This window comes from Lygodium microphyllum, chromosome 17 (assembly GCF_053477565.2).
Source record: "Lygodium microphyllum isolate KBCC chromosome 17, Lygodium_microphyllum_v1.1.10, whole genome shotgun sequence".
In the NCBI taxonomy this organism is placed as follows: domain Eukaryota; kingdom Viridiplantae; phylum Streptophyta; class Polypodiopsida; order Schizaeales; family Lygodiaceae; genus Lygodium; species Lygodium microphyllum.
This window is the reverse complement of record NC_141151.1, coordinates 51,680,811-51,693,929: the sequence shown is the minus strand read 5'-3', so window position 1 is coordinate 51,693,929 and position 13,119 is coordinate 51,680,811. Positions and strand designations below refer to the sequence as shown.

General features: G+C 38.7%; 1 protein-coding gene across 1 annotated transcript; it reads left to right on the top strand.

Annotated features, from left to right (window-relative positions):
* Nucleotides 1–3,194: 3,194 nt before the first annotated feature.
* Nucleotides 3,195–10,267, top strand: SVR3 (elongation factor family protein). The gene is made up of 14 exons (XM_087697404.1): nt 3,195–3,511; nt 5,679–5,791; nt 5,868–6,071; nt 6,314–6,490; nt 6,595–6,747; nt 6,921–7,010; nt 7,576–7,710; nt 7,804–7,920; nt 8,010–8,161; nt 8,250–8,334; nt 9,084–9,178; nt 9,311–9,476; nt 9,579–9,774; nt 9,862–10,267. The coding sequence occupies exons 1-14, from the start codon at nt 3,280–3,282 to the stop codon at nt 9,993–9,995; spliced, it is 2,049 nt and encodes a 682-aa protein (XP_087553530.1). The 5' UTR covers nt 3,195–3,279; the 3' UTR covers nt 9,996–10,267.
* Nucleotides 10,268–13,119: the final 2,852 nt, after the last annotated feature.

Sequence of the window (13,119 nt, the reverse complement as noted above, 5' to 3'; positions counted from 1 at the left end):
TTTCAACTTCTTCAAGACATTTGTAGTAGCATTATGCTTCCTAAATTTGCTAAGAAAAGCATCTTTAAGTTCATCATATGTAATAAAGTAGTGTTGTTAGTACTATACCAATCCATGGCCTTTCCTTTGAAAGTTGTTGCGAATTGCTACCTCTTAACTTGATCCCCATACATAGTATTAAAGCCACTTGCAATCCACCATGTCTCAAATTGAGCCACATGGCAATCTAGGTTTTCTCCCTTCCTACTAGTAAATTTTGAAGCTCTTACCTTAGGATTGACCGATTGATTATGATTCATCATGTACTACTGCTTAGGCTTCTTTAGTGGAGGTAAAGGATTGAACTTCAAAGGCTTTTGTATTGGAAGTCTTGTGTTTTGCAACAAGATTGTCCTCCCTAGTACTATATGCTACAATCTTTCCAATGCCTAATTAGGAGGAGTATCTTGATTTCCTGGTAACAATATTGTCTCCTCATCATATGGCAAACTTAGTATTCTTGATGAACTTGGAGGAATTGTAGAAGATACTGTGGATGTTGCAGGGGATTGGTATACTATTGCAGTACATGAGGTACCCGCATCTCCATAAGTATCCTTGTAGTTTGAAAATTGTTCTTCATCCAGCGTGTTGAGTCCTCCCTCTGCTCCACTATCATTATTCACTATCCCTTGCTGCTGTTGTTTTACCCAAACTTCTCTTAGTTCCTTGGATTTGCTCCTAGTCACAATGACATTTGATTGATATAGGTAATTCTCTGACATGTACCCCACAAGACAAAAATAAAGCCTTAAACTGCATCATGTTGCCTCAAGTAGTCAGTTATTGCTTCAAATCTTTGCACAAATTCTAAACTTCTAACATCAAATAGATATGTTTTTGGTCAAGCTTTAGAACAAAAAATGCAACACACCCAAGGCAGGATTGTATCATCTTGCTTTTGAAAATATATCATTACTTCATATAGAAACTATGAATTTCCACTATCAACCTTTTGTCATTTTTGTTGGCCCATTTCAACACAAAAACATAGGGAAGCAATAGTAGGATCAGGAAAAGAATAATGTGACCTCCACATAGAAAACCTTTCAAATATAGGAATTTATGTTTTCTTCCCTAAAATAGGGTCATTTTTGATAGAGCTTCAAACTTTTGGCATCAATTGGAGGTGTTTTTCTGTTAAACTTTCACAACAGAGGTTCATGAAAGCACAACATGATCGCCAAAGTGTTTCAGCCCCAAAATTATGCCGAATGCATAATAAGACTGAACTGCCTCATATAGAAATAAAGTTAACTACATCAAGTAGTGCAGAAAATACCTAATGCCACATCAAGCAACTAGTAGGAAACTTAGAAATAATGACATAGAGACATAGAACTACACTCTACAACACTCATAATGGAAAATTAGAGTATATGTTGGAAATAAGACAGAAACAAAGATATGAATCATGGCGCCCACCACTATCATATTGTATTGCTAAGCAAGAAAATCCAACATGCAGTTGGTTCTGAATAAGAATGATGATCCATACGTGAAAAAGACATACAATACCTCTTTAGGTCATGCTTTTCAACTACCTACAAACTGCACTTCATGAGGCATACAACTTCACGAGGCATTTTAAGACTGCTTTACACATAGAACTATTATGACTAAGGTTTTAAACCATGCTAAGGGCAAACATAGTGCATTAGGCCAACGACTAATAGACACCTTTGAACAATGTGCCTGATAGATGTTCAGAAACCACATGTTGGATTTTCCATCCCATGGTAGTTTCGTTATAAAATAACACACAATGCTTGATGTTGCCATGTCATAATATCTTGACTAGAATGACTCCAAAGCTAAAGCAATGTTTGCCTTATGCACTCCCTAGTTAGACATATCCAAAGCTTGCCTCTTAGCATGGTTAATCTTTTGCACATCTACGACCATGGGCTAGGCCACAGTTTGTAGGGTGCACTTCTTTTCTTTGACATGGGGAGGTCTATGACTTTACCTCCATATTGTGTGTCGCATTGGTCCTCAATACTTGCCACTTGCTATTGCTTCTCTCTTATTATCTTTCCCTACATGTAGGATAAGGAAGAGGACTTGCATACTAGTCACTTGTCTAGAAGTATTTTGCGTTCACTCATAGTTGTTCCTACTCACCTAAAATACAAGCACTACAAGGCCATGTTTGAACTCCTAGAAGGCAAGCCACAAATTTTTGGATGCAAAGATGATAGGACAATGCATAGTGAGAAGACAATAAAGATCTCCGATGACACAAAATTGATCGTAGGCTTTTTGTGCATAGTCATACTTAAAGGAATGCTCGTAGAATTATGCCTAAGCAACCTAGATGTGCTTGATGGCTTAGTGAATGGTGCACATGGACTTTACAAATGTCACATGACTTGAAATCGTAGACTGTAGGTGGAGCTATCATCCGAGAGCATTAGAAAAAAATGTGTGCATAATTTTTAAAAAGAAAACAATATAAAAATATTACTATACCTTGAAAAGAAGATATAAAGAAAATTAGGAAGAGAATTTTCTATCTAGAAATGGAATAGCTATCCAAATCGGATTTTAATTTTTCATATTCCTAAAATACACTAGTTGTCAAATATTAGGAATATACTTTTTAATTGATAAAAAAGGAATCCTAAAATAGGCATTGATTGATGGAAAGAGATTTATAAAGGAAGGAGATCTTTTGAAAGGAAAGAAACCCGTGATTCAAATGCCAGCTGACTATTAATGTTTAAATATATAATCAAGCATTAACATGCTTTGCCAATGGTGTTGTAGCCTAGTGGTTGGAGCATGGGTTAAGTAGTGCGAGCGAGTGAGTTCAAGCCCTTGGTTCCGCGGATGGCACAAATCATTTTACCTCCAAGAGTAGACTTGTGTGTGCAAGGCCCTGGGCTAGGGGAAGGCCAACAGTGTTGGAAGGTAATGGGGGTCGAATGGTAGCCAAGGTAATGCGGGTCCCCCGCCAAGACAAAAAAAAAAGGGGATTGTGTGGGTGGAGGAAAAGCTTGGGGCGTGGAGCGCCACATATGCAAATGGGAAAAAAAGTGCACGGCTTTTAATCCAAGGTTAGCATACTAATTAACAAGCCAAAATGAATAAACAAGAAAACACATAAGAAAACTATATAAGCCTCATCGCCCGCATCTCCCAGTCTCTTCTCCTGGCCTTGTTCATTACAATACAGTAAGGCTCATCCTACTTCCGTCACAGACCCTGAGAGAGAGAGAGAGAGTCCCTCTGGTAGCCATGGCAGCTATCAGCCACTCTCTCCACGGTACGGCCCGGCACACGTCCTTGCACGACTCGTCTTTCGGTTGTGACAAGAAGGTTTCTCGGCCTTGTCTCAAATTTTGCCTCCGCAACACTGAGCTTTTCGGACAGCCTCTCTCGTTCAAGCTCCCGCCTTCTGCCCTTCACTCGCGCGAAGGGCGAGAAGAAGCTCGCTGCAGTGTGGTCACAACAGAGCAATCGGTTCCTGGTCAGTTGCCTGCCGTTCTGTTTTGTGTGGATTGCTCCATCATGAAGCTCAATTCTGATTAATTGGGTCCTAGCAACCTGTTTAGGCTATTCTGATTAATTTGTATCCTAGCCAACCTGTTTAGGCTGCTCATGTGTCTCGTAAAACAGCGGTTTTATCCAATGCCTCTCTCCAATCCAAAGGGGCAGCACAACGCACTGTGCAGGTGTGCACACATACCGAACAACCGAATGTTATATAGTGCTTGCGTCTGCCCCAACACATTAAATACAGGAAGCTATTTAAGAATAAAGGACAGTTTCAAATACTTTATTAGGAGAGGCAGGATTTGAAGGGTTGCCAACAGATTCCATAGGCATCTCTGAGACGCAGAACGGACTTGGTTTCTTTCTCCAGTCATTTGAGTACGACAGCATTGCCAATAGCCACTAGACAAAACCAAGTCTACACTTCCAACCACATAGTTGTCATTTTGTACCCTTCTGGCAAGAATTTGACTAATGGACTGCGTTACTCAATAATATATTGCTATCCACCTTCAATAATTAGTTGGCCAAAATTTGGAAGAACACAATACAGCAAGAGAGTAATATAGACAAGAGTGCATGACAAGAGAATGGGGAGGATTGTACCCATTCTCTTCATGTGCACTTTTGTCTTTCTTATTCTCTTGCTGTCTTCTGTGTTCTCAATTTTTGGTTCATTAATTGTCAACATACAGTGAAGGCGGATAGCATGTACAAAGAGAAAAAACTTCAAGAGAAAGTCTATTCCAAAAATTTGAAAGCAGTGGTTTTAACACAGCCATAAAAGTGTCTATATCACCAAGACACACATGTAACTGTGCAGGTGCCCACAGACACATAACCATGATTCGCACACATTTTCTGTTTAACACCACTGTTCTACCTTTTGTATTTGAGGCATCTTCATTACAATGGTGAGTCCTGACAAACTCACCCAGCGGGCTTCATTACAATTCAATGCAGTGCACTGTTGACTGCTTTTCAATTATCATGCCTATCCTGGGTCACTGCTTAATTCTCTTCTGGTGTCTAGAGCCAACCAATACCCATGCAGGTGAAGAATCTCAATCCAAAATTTATGTAGGCCCATTGGCTCACAGATCATGCCAAGGTAGATTTAAACACAACTCTTTGGGGAACTGTATGTGCTCAAATAGAGCTTCAGCTGTCATTCTGCAACATACTGCAACAAATGCATTCAATATTTTAGGTCCTTGAAGATGCACTGCATGTGATATTCCTCATCATTGGGGAATGCTTTAAATTGGGGATGTGTGGGAAAGAGTTGTGCCTGATTTGAAGAGCTTGATATGGTGCACACTTACAAAGAGGCCAAGGTTTTAGAGTTTTAGATGGTTGATTCTGAGTGCAATTGTGCAGGATTGTGATGGGGTTGCATGGCATGTGGGTATGGTGGTTGGAGCAGCTGATGTGCTTTGTACATGTTTGCTACTCGTTGAGTGGGCTACCCCCTTGGTTGGACAATTTTGATCTCAACTCTAGCTTGAGATAAGATCCTTATAGACCTCATAGAGCATGAATGCAGACTTATGATCACAATCACAATGTTTGATTAATTGTACCAAAGAGATACCTTTGCAGCAGTGATCTGTGTTCAAAATGCGATATTTCCTTACTCTCTTTTGTCATTGACAAAGTTGCTCCAGCAGCAGGAGGAACCCTAGAATACAGATTCTACAGCCGAAATAAGGAATATTTTGAAAAAATCATTTCAGCATAGAATTACATAAGTGGCTCTAGACTCATGGGTGAGCAGCATAGAATTATAAGTGGCACTAGAATCATGGAAGATTTGCTTTGAATCTTATACAAGCTTCAATTGTCAATGGCTTCAAGAGGCTTCAGTTTTGTTTTGGTCATCTCAGTATTTGGCCTGCTTGCAGCCTGCTGTTTAGTTAGTTTCTATTGTAGTTTAACCCACTTTAGAAGAACTCTTGCCTCAAAAAGAAATCCTAAAGGTCCTTGTCCAGTCTCATACTTCATCCACCCACTTCAACAATTTATATCACTCAGGCAATTGGGACTGTTTATTGATCCCTTATACATGTATGGATTTAGTTTCTTCTTGCTGCATCTTTTCAGAAATACATTTGTAATAATTCAATTGTTCATGTTTGCAGCTAAAGAGAGCTCCAAAACAAAGTTCAGATCAGATGTCAGAAATATCGCCATTATTGCCCATGTTGATCACGGAAAGACAACTCTTGTGGATGCCATGCTACGGCAGGCAAAGGTATGTATTTTCTCTCAACACTTGCATGTGCTTTTCTTTTTTAAAGCAGCGTGGTGAATTTGATGATAATAAACAGGTCTTCCGTGACAATCAAACGGTGCAAGAAAGAATAATGGACTCGAATGCTTTGGAGAGGGAGCGTGGAATTACTATTTTGAGCAAAAATACAGCAATCCGTTACAAAGGAACCAAAATTAACATCATTGACACTCCTGGCCATTCTGATTTTGGTGGAGAAGTTGAACGAGTCCTGAATATGGTTGATGGGGTTCTCCTTCTGGTACATAATTCTGCATTTGTTAATATGTACACAAACAAGTGATCAAAGTGGCAGATCCCTTTTGTATAATGCATCTAGTTGTTATATGATTGGATTGTTCAGTAACATCATCTCAAATTACCTTGCCTTTTCCACTTTCCATTTGAAATGCTTTCACATGTGACTTGAAAACTGGAGATGGTAGTATGGAAAACTGTTTCATTTTAGTGTTAAAAATGACTGTGTGTTGTTCTCCTGAACAGGTTGATTCAGTAGAAGGTCCAATGCCACAAACACGGTTTGTGCTGAAGAAAGCCCTTGAACTAGGTCACTCAGTTGTTGTTGTTGTGAATAAGGTTGACAGACCGTCAGCTCGCCCTGACTATGTCGTGAATACAACTTTTGAGCTTTTTGTAGAGCTTGATGCCACTGATGAGCAGGTGACGCTCTGTTTTGTTTGAACTAGTATGCGGCTTTTTTAGTTTCAAGTGGATGGTTCTATGTAAATCAGAAACTGACCATTGTCTATGTGGTGGACATGCAGTGTGATTTCCAGGTTGTCTATGCAAGTGGAATTAAGGGCAAAGCAGGCCTAGAGGCTGACACTCTTGCTGATGATTTGGGCCCTCTGTTTGAGACCATTTTACGCTGTATTCCTGAGCCTAAAGTCAACATGGATGGCCCCTTTCAGATGCTGGTATCTCTTTTTTGGTTTCAAACATTAGATCAGAAGTTGGATTAGAGGAGCTAGTTACTTCAATGCACAGGGAGTGAAAAAAGAATGTGCCTGTGGCTACAGTTATGCTCGTCTGCAGCATATTTGTAACCGTTCTAGTTATAAAATTTAAGTGAGGCATATCCTGGTTTCAGGTAACAAATTTAGATTATGATGAGCACAAGGGGCGTATGGCTATTGGTAGAGTACATGCCGGGAAGGTTAAAAGAGGTCAAGAAGTGAAGGTTAGTTATTATCTCACTGTTAATTGATGATGGTTTGTACACAAACTAGGTATATATATCTATTAACAACGTTATCCTCTCATTTGCAAAAGCATTGTGCATGGGTTTAAAGTTGTCAAAAAGTGCTGTCACAAAATTAGGGTTGGTAAATGCTCTAATTAAGAAAGAGAGCAGCAGGAAATAACCAAACAGCAAGTTCTTCTGCTGTACTACTATCACTTGTCTATCCATCCAGGTTATATTTAATTAAAAAAAAAAAAAAAAGAGAGCAAGGATAATCTGTGTACCTCCTTGTTGATCCTTCAGTAGAGTTCATCACAGCTGTGAAATTCTATGGCCGAGTCAAAGTTTCAGCACTCAAACTTTATCCCTTTGTAAAGTGGTTTGCAAAGCATCATAATTAATAGGTGCTCACTGTAACAGATCATAGATCTATTCCTTGCACAGTTTGAAGCTTTGTTCATACTTAGGGTCTGGCCCCCTTTGTCTATATGCTCTCATCTCTTTTCTGCAGCTGTTATTTGTGCTGTTTTTGACACAGATGTACTCTTTTATATGTCCACAGGTCTGTACACCGGATGGAGCATGCAGACCAGGGAAAGTGAGTGAGCTTTTTGTGTTTGATAACTTTGCAAGGGTGCCAGAAGATGTAGTGGAAGCGGGTGACATTTGTGTTCTTTCCGGCATGAGTGATGTGCTGGTAAGGCTTACCCCTTTGTCGCTTGGCTTGTCAGACCAATAGATTTTATACCTGATACATATTATTTTCCTAAAATGCTGTTTCACAAATCAGATTGGGGAGACATTAGCTGACAAGGAAGAAGGCACAGCCTTACCAACAATCAAGGTGGAAGAACCAACAGTAAAGATGTCTTTCTCTGTTAACACATCACCTTTTGCAGGCCGGGAGGTAAATTGCCTTTTGGCTGAAGTTGACAGTGGTGTATCAACTGTGTTTGTTTATAAGACTAGCTCAAGATGTTTGGTGGTTTATCACAGGGAAAATATGTGACGAGCAGAAATATACGAGATCGCTTGTATAGAGAATTGGAGAGGAATTTAGCTATGAAAGTTGAAGATGGTGAAACTGCAGATACATTTATTGTTAGTGGGAGAGGGACCCTCCATTTAACCATTCTAATTGAGAACATGTGAGTGGTACTGGTATCTCTCAGTTCATTCGGATTGACATATCATAAGCAATCTCCTTGGATGTCCTTGACAGATGTTTTCATGCAGGCGCAGAGAAGGATATGAATTTATGGTGGGACCTCCTAAAGTGATCAACAAAGAAGAGAACGGGAAAAAACTTGAACCCTTCGAGGTACTCCAAAGTGTGCCTTTTCATTCATATTTTGTGTGTAGTCTCATTAGAATATCAGACAGGGCATTTTATCATTTCCTCAATTACTGCAATCAGATGCAAATTGTGGAAACTTTGGGCACAATGAGAATTTCGGATCATGTGTCTATAAGATATTATTTTCCCAAGTCCTTTCTCCTTGAATAGTCCCACCTATTTCAAAGTGCCACAATCCTCAATAAAAAAGTTTGCAAATGGCTGAGTTACATGTTATATCCTGCTAGTATTAGTTTTCAGTTAAGTAGTCTAAGCCCACAAGAAGTGCGCACCAAGAGAATCCTTGATAAAAAAGGTTGCAAATGGCTGAGTTAATGCTGCTAGTGTTAATTTCGTGTCACTTTTTTAATAGCTCGAGCTTTCAGTTCTTTAGCAACTTGGTCAAGGGCCCTAATGAGGCATCATGACATGGTGCTCTTGTATGAGAATTAATATATTTTCTCTCCTTGAATTTGTGGCAGCCAGCCAATATTTTGGCTTGATGTTCTTTGGTAATCTATTCTTGAATGTGTTGTGATTTGAGTAAATCTAGGCACTTTTGAAAGACTGCCTTGAGTTGTAAATTTAATCAGTCAGTAGTGCTACTCTTCTCATCTCGTAAGTACTGATCATCCATTAGTTGAGTTTGGCAACAAAATTTTTGCAAATGCTCATATGTTACTTAAATGCCATTCCAGTCTTGTGACATTGAGTTATAATTTTTCTACTTCTAGGATGCAATTGTGGAGGTACCCGAAGAATATGTGGGTGCTGTAGTGGATCTTCTTGGTAAGCGCCGGGGACAAATGCTCGATATGCAGACTGCAGGGTATGGAAGTTCTTAAGTTTGCCAACAGGATAATACCAGCACCTTTAGTGTCAGTGCTTTAATTTATAACGTGTATATTATTTGGTTTTAGTTCTCAGGGAAGGTCTAAAAGGTTTTGCCAATGTCTTTCAGGTCAGAAAATACCACCACTGTGAAATATAGGATGCCTACACGTGGTCTGTTAGGGCTTCGAAACGCCATGCTTACTGCCTCACGAGGGACTGCAGTACTAAATACAGTTTTCCATGGTTATGGGGAATGGGCTGGAGATATTAGCACCAGAGATCAAGGCTCTCTGGTACAAAGATGTCCAATTTGCTTGGTGATTGATAAAATGATTGAAATATGTGAATATTTTGTGAATGCCAATGTTTGACTACAGTAATTTGGTAATTTGCAGGTGGCATTTGAGACAGGTCCTACTACTTCATATGCACTTTTTAGCTGTCAAGAAAGAGGTCAGATGTTTGTTGGTCCTGGTGTGGAGGTTTACAAAGGGCAAATTGTGGGTATTCATCAAAGGCCCGGAGACCTAGCTCTGAATGCTTGCAAAAGAAAAGCAGCCACAAATGTGCGATCGAACAAAGAGCAAACAGGTATTTGGGACTGTTCTTCAAACATTTTCATTGGCAATCATGTAAAACTGGATGCTTGATGTTGTAGTCTGCTATCTTCTGCTGCAGTTGTTCTAGATGCTCCTCTGGATTTCAGCCTGGATGACTGTGTTGAATACATACAAGAAGATGAACTGGTCGAAATCACTCCTCTCAGTATCCGAATGTGCAAGAATCCAAAAATGGGGAAAAAGGCAAAGTAGATTGCACCTGACTGGCTGGGCTATGTATATATAATAGTGAATATGTAGACATTTTGGCCCTGAATGCAGAGGTCTTGAAATTTTTAAGCCGCAGAGGTACTATACTTATCAGAGGAAAGCTGCATACATCTGCTCGTTATTTATTCTCAGCTCCATTGTGCCAGCTGATTGTAAGTTGCCATGCTTACCGTCAATAAGCTCTGTTATTCTTCCCAGCATAGTGCAATTGCACATGCTATTAATCAACATATCAATGCAGCAAACGATTAGGATATGGAGCATCCACTTCTTCCAACTGTCTCTCAGCATATGCCTTTGGTTTGTGAGGCTCTCAGCAGCTCCATCAATACTTTCAAGTTGTCTGTTGTGGTTTTAGTAGAGTTCATGCCCATCCAGGAGCTCCAACAAACAAATATACTGACAACTTCATTACCAGCCCACTCAATGAACCAAGTGTTGCTGTCGCTTCTCTTCTTTGCCAATGCACATGTAAATAAATATAAATATCGAATGATGGGTTCGCTACTATTAAATGAGATATGCCACTTGCCAGCGAAGAGTTTTGAAAAATCCCTTATTCATGACTTGTATAATATGCTCATCTTTCACATTTATATCATGTATAGTGCACATTTATTTGGTGTCCCTCTTCTTACATTTAAGGTTTTGTATGGTACTGTGACATCAATTATTGCTAATTGTAAGTTATTCATGATTTTAATCTCTAGAGACTGAAAAGTAAGAAGATCCAAATCAATTTCAATAAGCACTTTCTCACTAGTATGATGTGAGTGTGTACAACATATGAGGTTTTAGTCACATGACCTGTACGAAATTCTACAAACAGCCCTTACTTTTTGCAATTATCAATATCCTTATCTTTTAAAAAAAAGCAAAAGAGCATTGTTTTTGTTTATGCATGATTTCACTGTCTCATATAGCCTTGCGATGGGGATTTTAAAAGGATTAGCAACCAAGGCATGAGTACCATCGCACAAGAAATATCCAATCAAATCTTGGATCATTGCCAAGAATCTTAATTACGATATGAATTTTAATAATCATGACCTTGTCGCTATTTGAGGATTTGTAGAAAGCCAAAAAATCGAGATAAAGTTCTTAGTAGATATTGCGGCAAGATGGGCTCACTTGAGTCTTGGCATAATAAATCTTTAAAAATGCTTAGACTATTTCTTGGCAGTAATGAAAATTGCAAAATCCACCTCAAATCTTGGCTCTTGTGCAATAGTGAGCTAGAAAATGATAATCATTATAACCTAGCGCAAGTTAAACAAGTGAAAATTGAAGTTAGCTTGTTACAAGATCTAAGAAATTGTATTTAACAAGAGTTTTTCATTGAAGTAATCTACACATTCTTTCTTATCTCAAGACTTTTGCAATAATACCTATGCAATAGTCCTTAAGTCTAGCAGATTTCTCATTAGCATTTAACATAATGAATCACTTCGTAAGTATAGGAAGAAGGGAGAGTTTTCTTGAGTGAGTGACTTAGTAGCCTTTGGGATGCCTTTTTTGTCCATTTTTTTCATTAAATATACCTCTTTCATATTTTTAAAGTCAAGCTTCCTTGATAAAGCCTTCTCCTTAGATGGCTTCCAATATGTGAAGTCTTGTTGTATTGGTTCGCTCTTCTTGGTAGACCGAGTAGCACATAAATGATAGTACCTTGGAAAATACTGATAATAATTCTTTCATGGTCAGAAACATTTGGAATACAATTGCCATCCCCTGCTCTAATAGGAATAGAGTTAGCTCTTTCATGCATCTCAAAATCGAGCCTTGCTTGACCATCTTGGTAAAGAGTTTTCGAGGATGGATACTAATGTGCAAACAACCACTAATGTAGAAGGACAGACCCAACAACCAAGATCAGTTTACATCAAAGACTAACAATGACCTGATAGCAATGAATATGACCTTGAATAGATGGATGGACAAGTTGCTTTCTATGGAAAGTCAAGAGAAAGGTATTGAGAAGTAGAGAGCCAAATGTCATCCATACTTGACATGCGAGTGCATGATAGAGCTAAGATTGCAATAATAAATGCAAAAGGCCAGAACAATAATGTTAAGAGGAGCCTTTTTTGAAAATGGGCACGAAATTAGGTGTATCCTCTATATAAAGTGTGTTCAAGGCCTATTCATAAATACTCTCATTTGTGAATTTTTCCTAAATAAAACATAATCATTTTCTATTCAATTTCAAAAAACCCCTTATTTGACACCGCTCTATATGTTAAACATGTGTATAAATTTTGTAAAAATGACATTTGAAAAACCCTTTATGTTCAACCCATGTGATTTCCATATATATTTATGAGTGAACCCTTGGGGGCTATTTTAAAGAGCTAATCACTTTGAAAACACATTTTTAAGCTCAGCCAAGTTGCTTCGTACTTAGCCTCTATATCCTCAGCAACTTTGCTTTCTCCATTAAAGGATCATTCACTACCATCAGACCGTCAATACTCTTGGTCTGCTTGTTGATTTTCTTATTGTAAACATTTAATAAGATATTGAAATTGGCGAAAGTTAGGTGCACTTTGCTAGCAATAAAATGGGCATGGTCATATATTGGGTTGATTTTTGCAATCCATGAAGGGTTGACCAGTTCCATTCGTTGAATGGGGCAATTGCATCTATGGTCGCTCACTACTTGCACACTGCAACTAGTGAGGATTTTGCATGAATCCCAATCCCACACTGGTCCGATTCATCGAAGGAGCCCTTAGACATGATTGTCCAATCATCTTATAACTTTGCTCTTAGTGATGCACCTTCAAATCATTGTCAAATAGAAATACTTCAAACTTGTAAACCTTCTCTCCATAAATCCTAATCTATGGCATGCATTTTCCCTAAGATGAAATGTTGAATTTAATGCTTTCAGTTGGCCAGAAATTTAGATGTGCATATCTCAATACATTTTCCATAATGCTTGTCTTGAATCTTTAGCAGCATAATGATAATGATAATGGTAAGAATCCCATAGAAGTAAATAAGCTAAGATGCATCACTCCACACCATGTTTGCATGTTCTATCGTGGTAAAACTTTGAATCAAGGCCAACTTAGCATCCCATAGTCCACCACCATTGGTGGTT

Excerpts from the sequence above, each read along its gene's own strand:
- SVR3 (XM_087697404.1), top strand. The coding sequence starts at position 3,280 with ATGGCAGCTATCAGCCACTCTCTCCACGGTACGGCCCGGCACACGTCC. Across the intron at positions 3,512-5,678 it reads AACAGAGCAATCGGTTCCTG|CTAAAGAGAGCTCCAAAACA; the intron begins GTCAGTTGCCTG and ends TCATGTTTGCAG. Across the intron at positions 7,921-8,009 it reads CACCTTTTGCAGGCCGGGAG|GGAAAATATGTGACGAGCAG; the intron begins GTAAATTGCCTT and ends GGTTTATCACAG.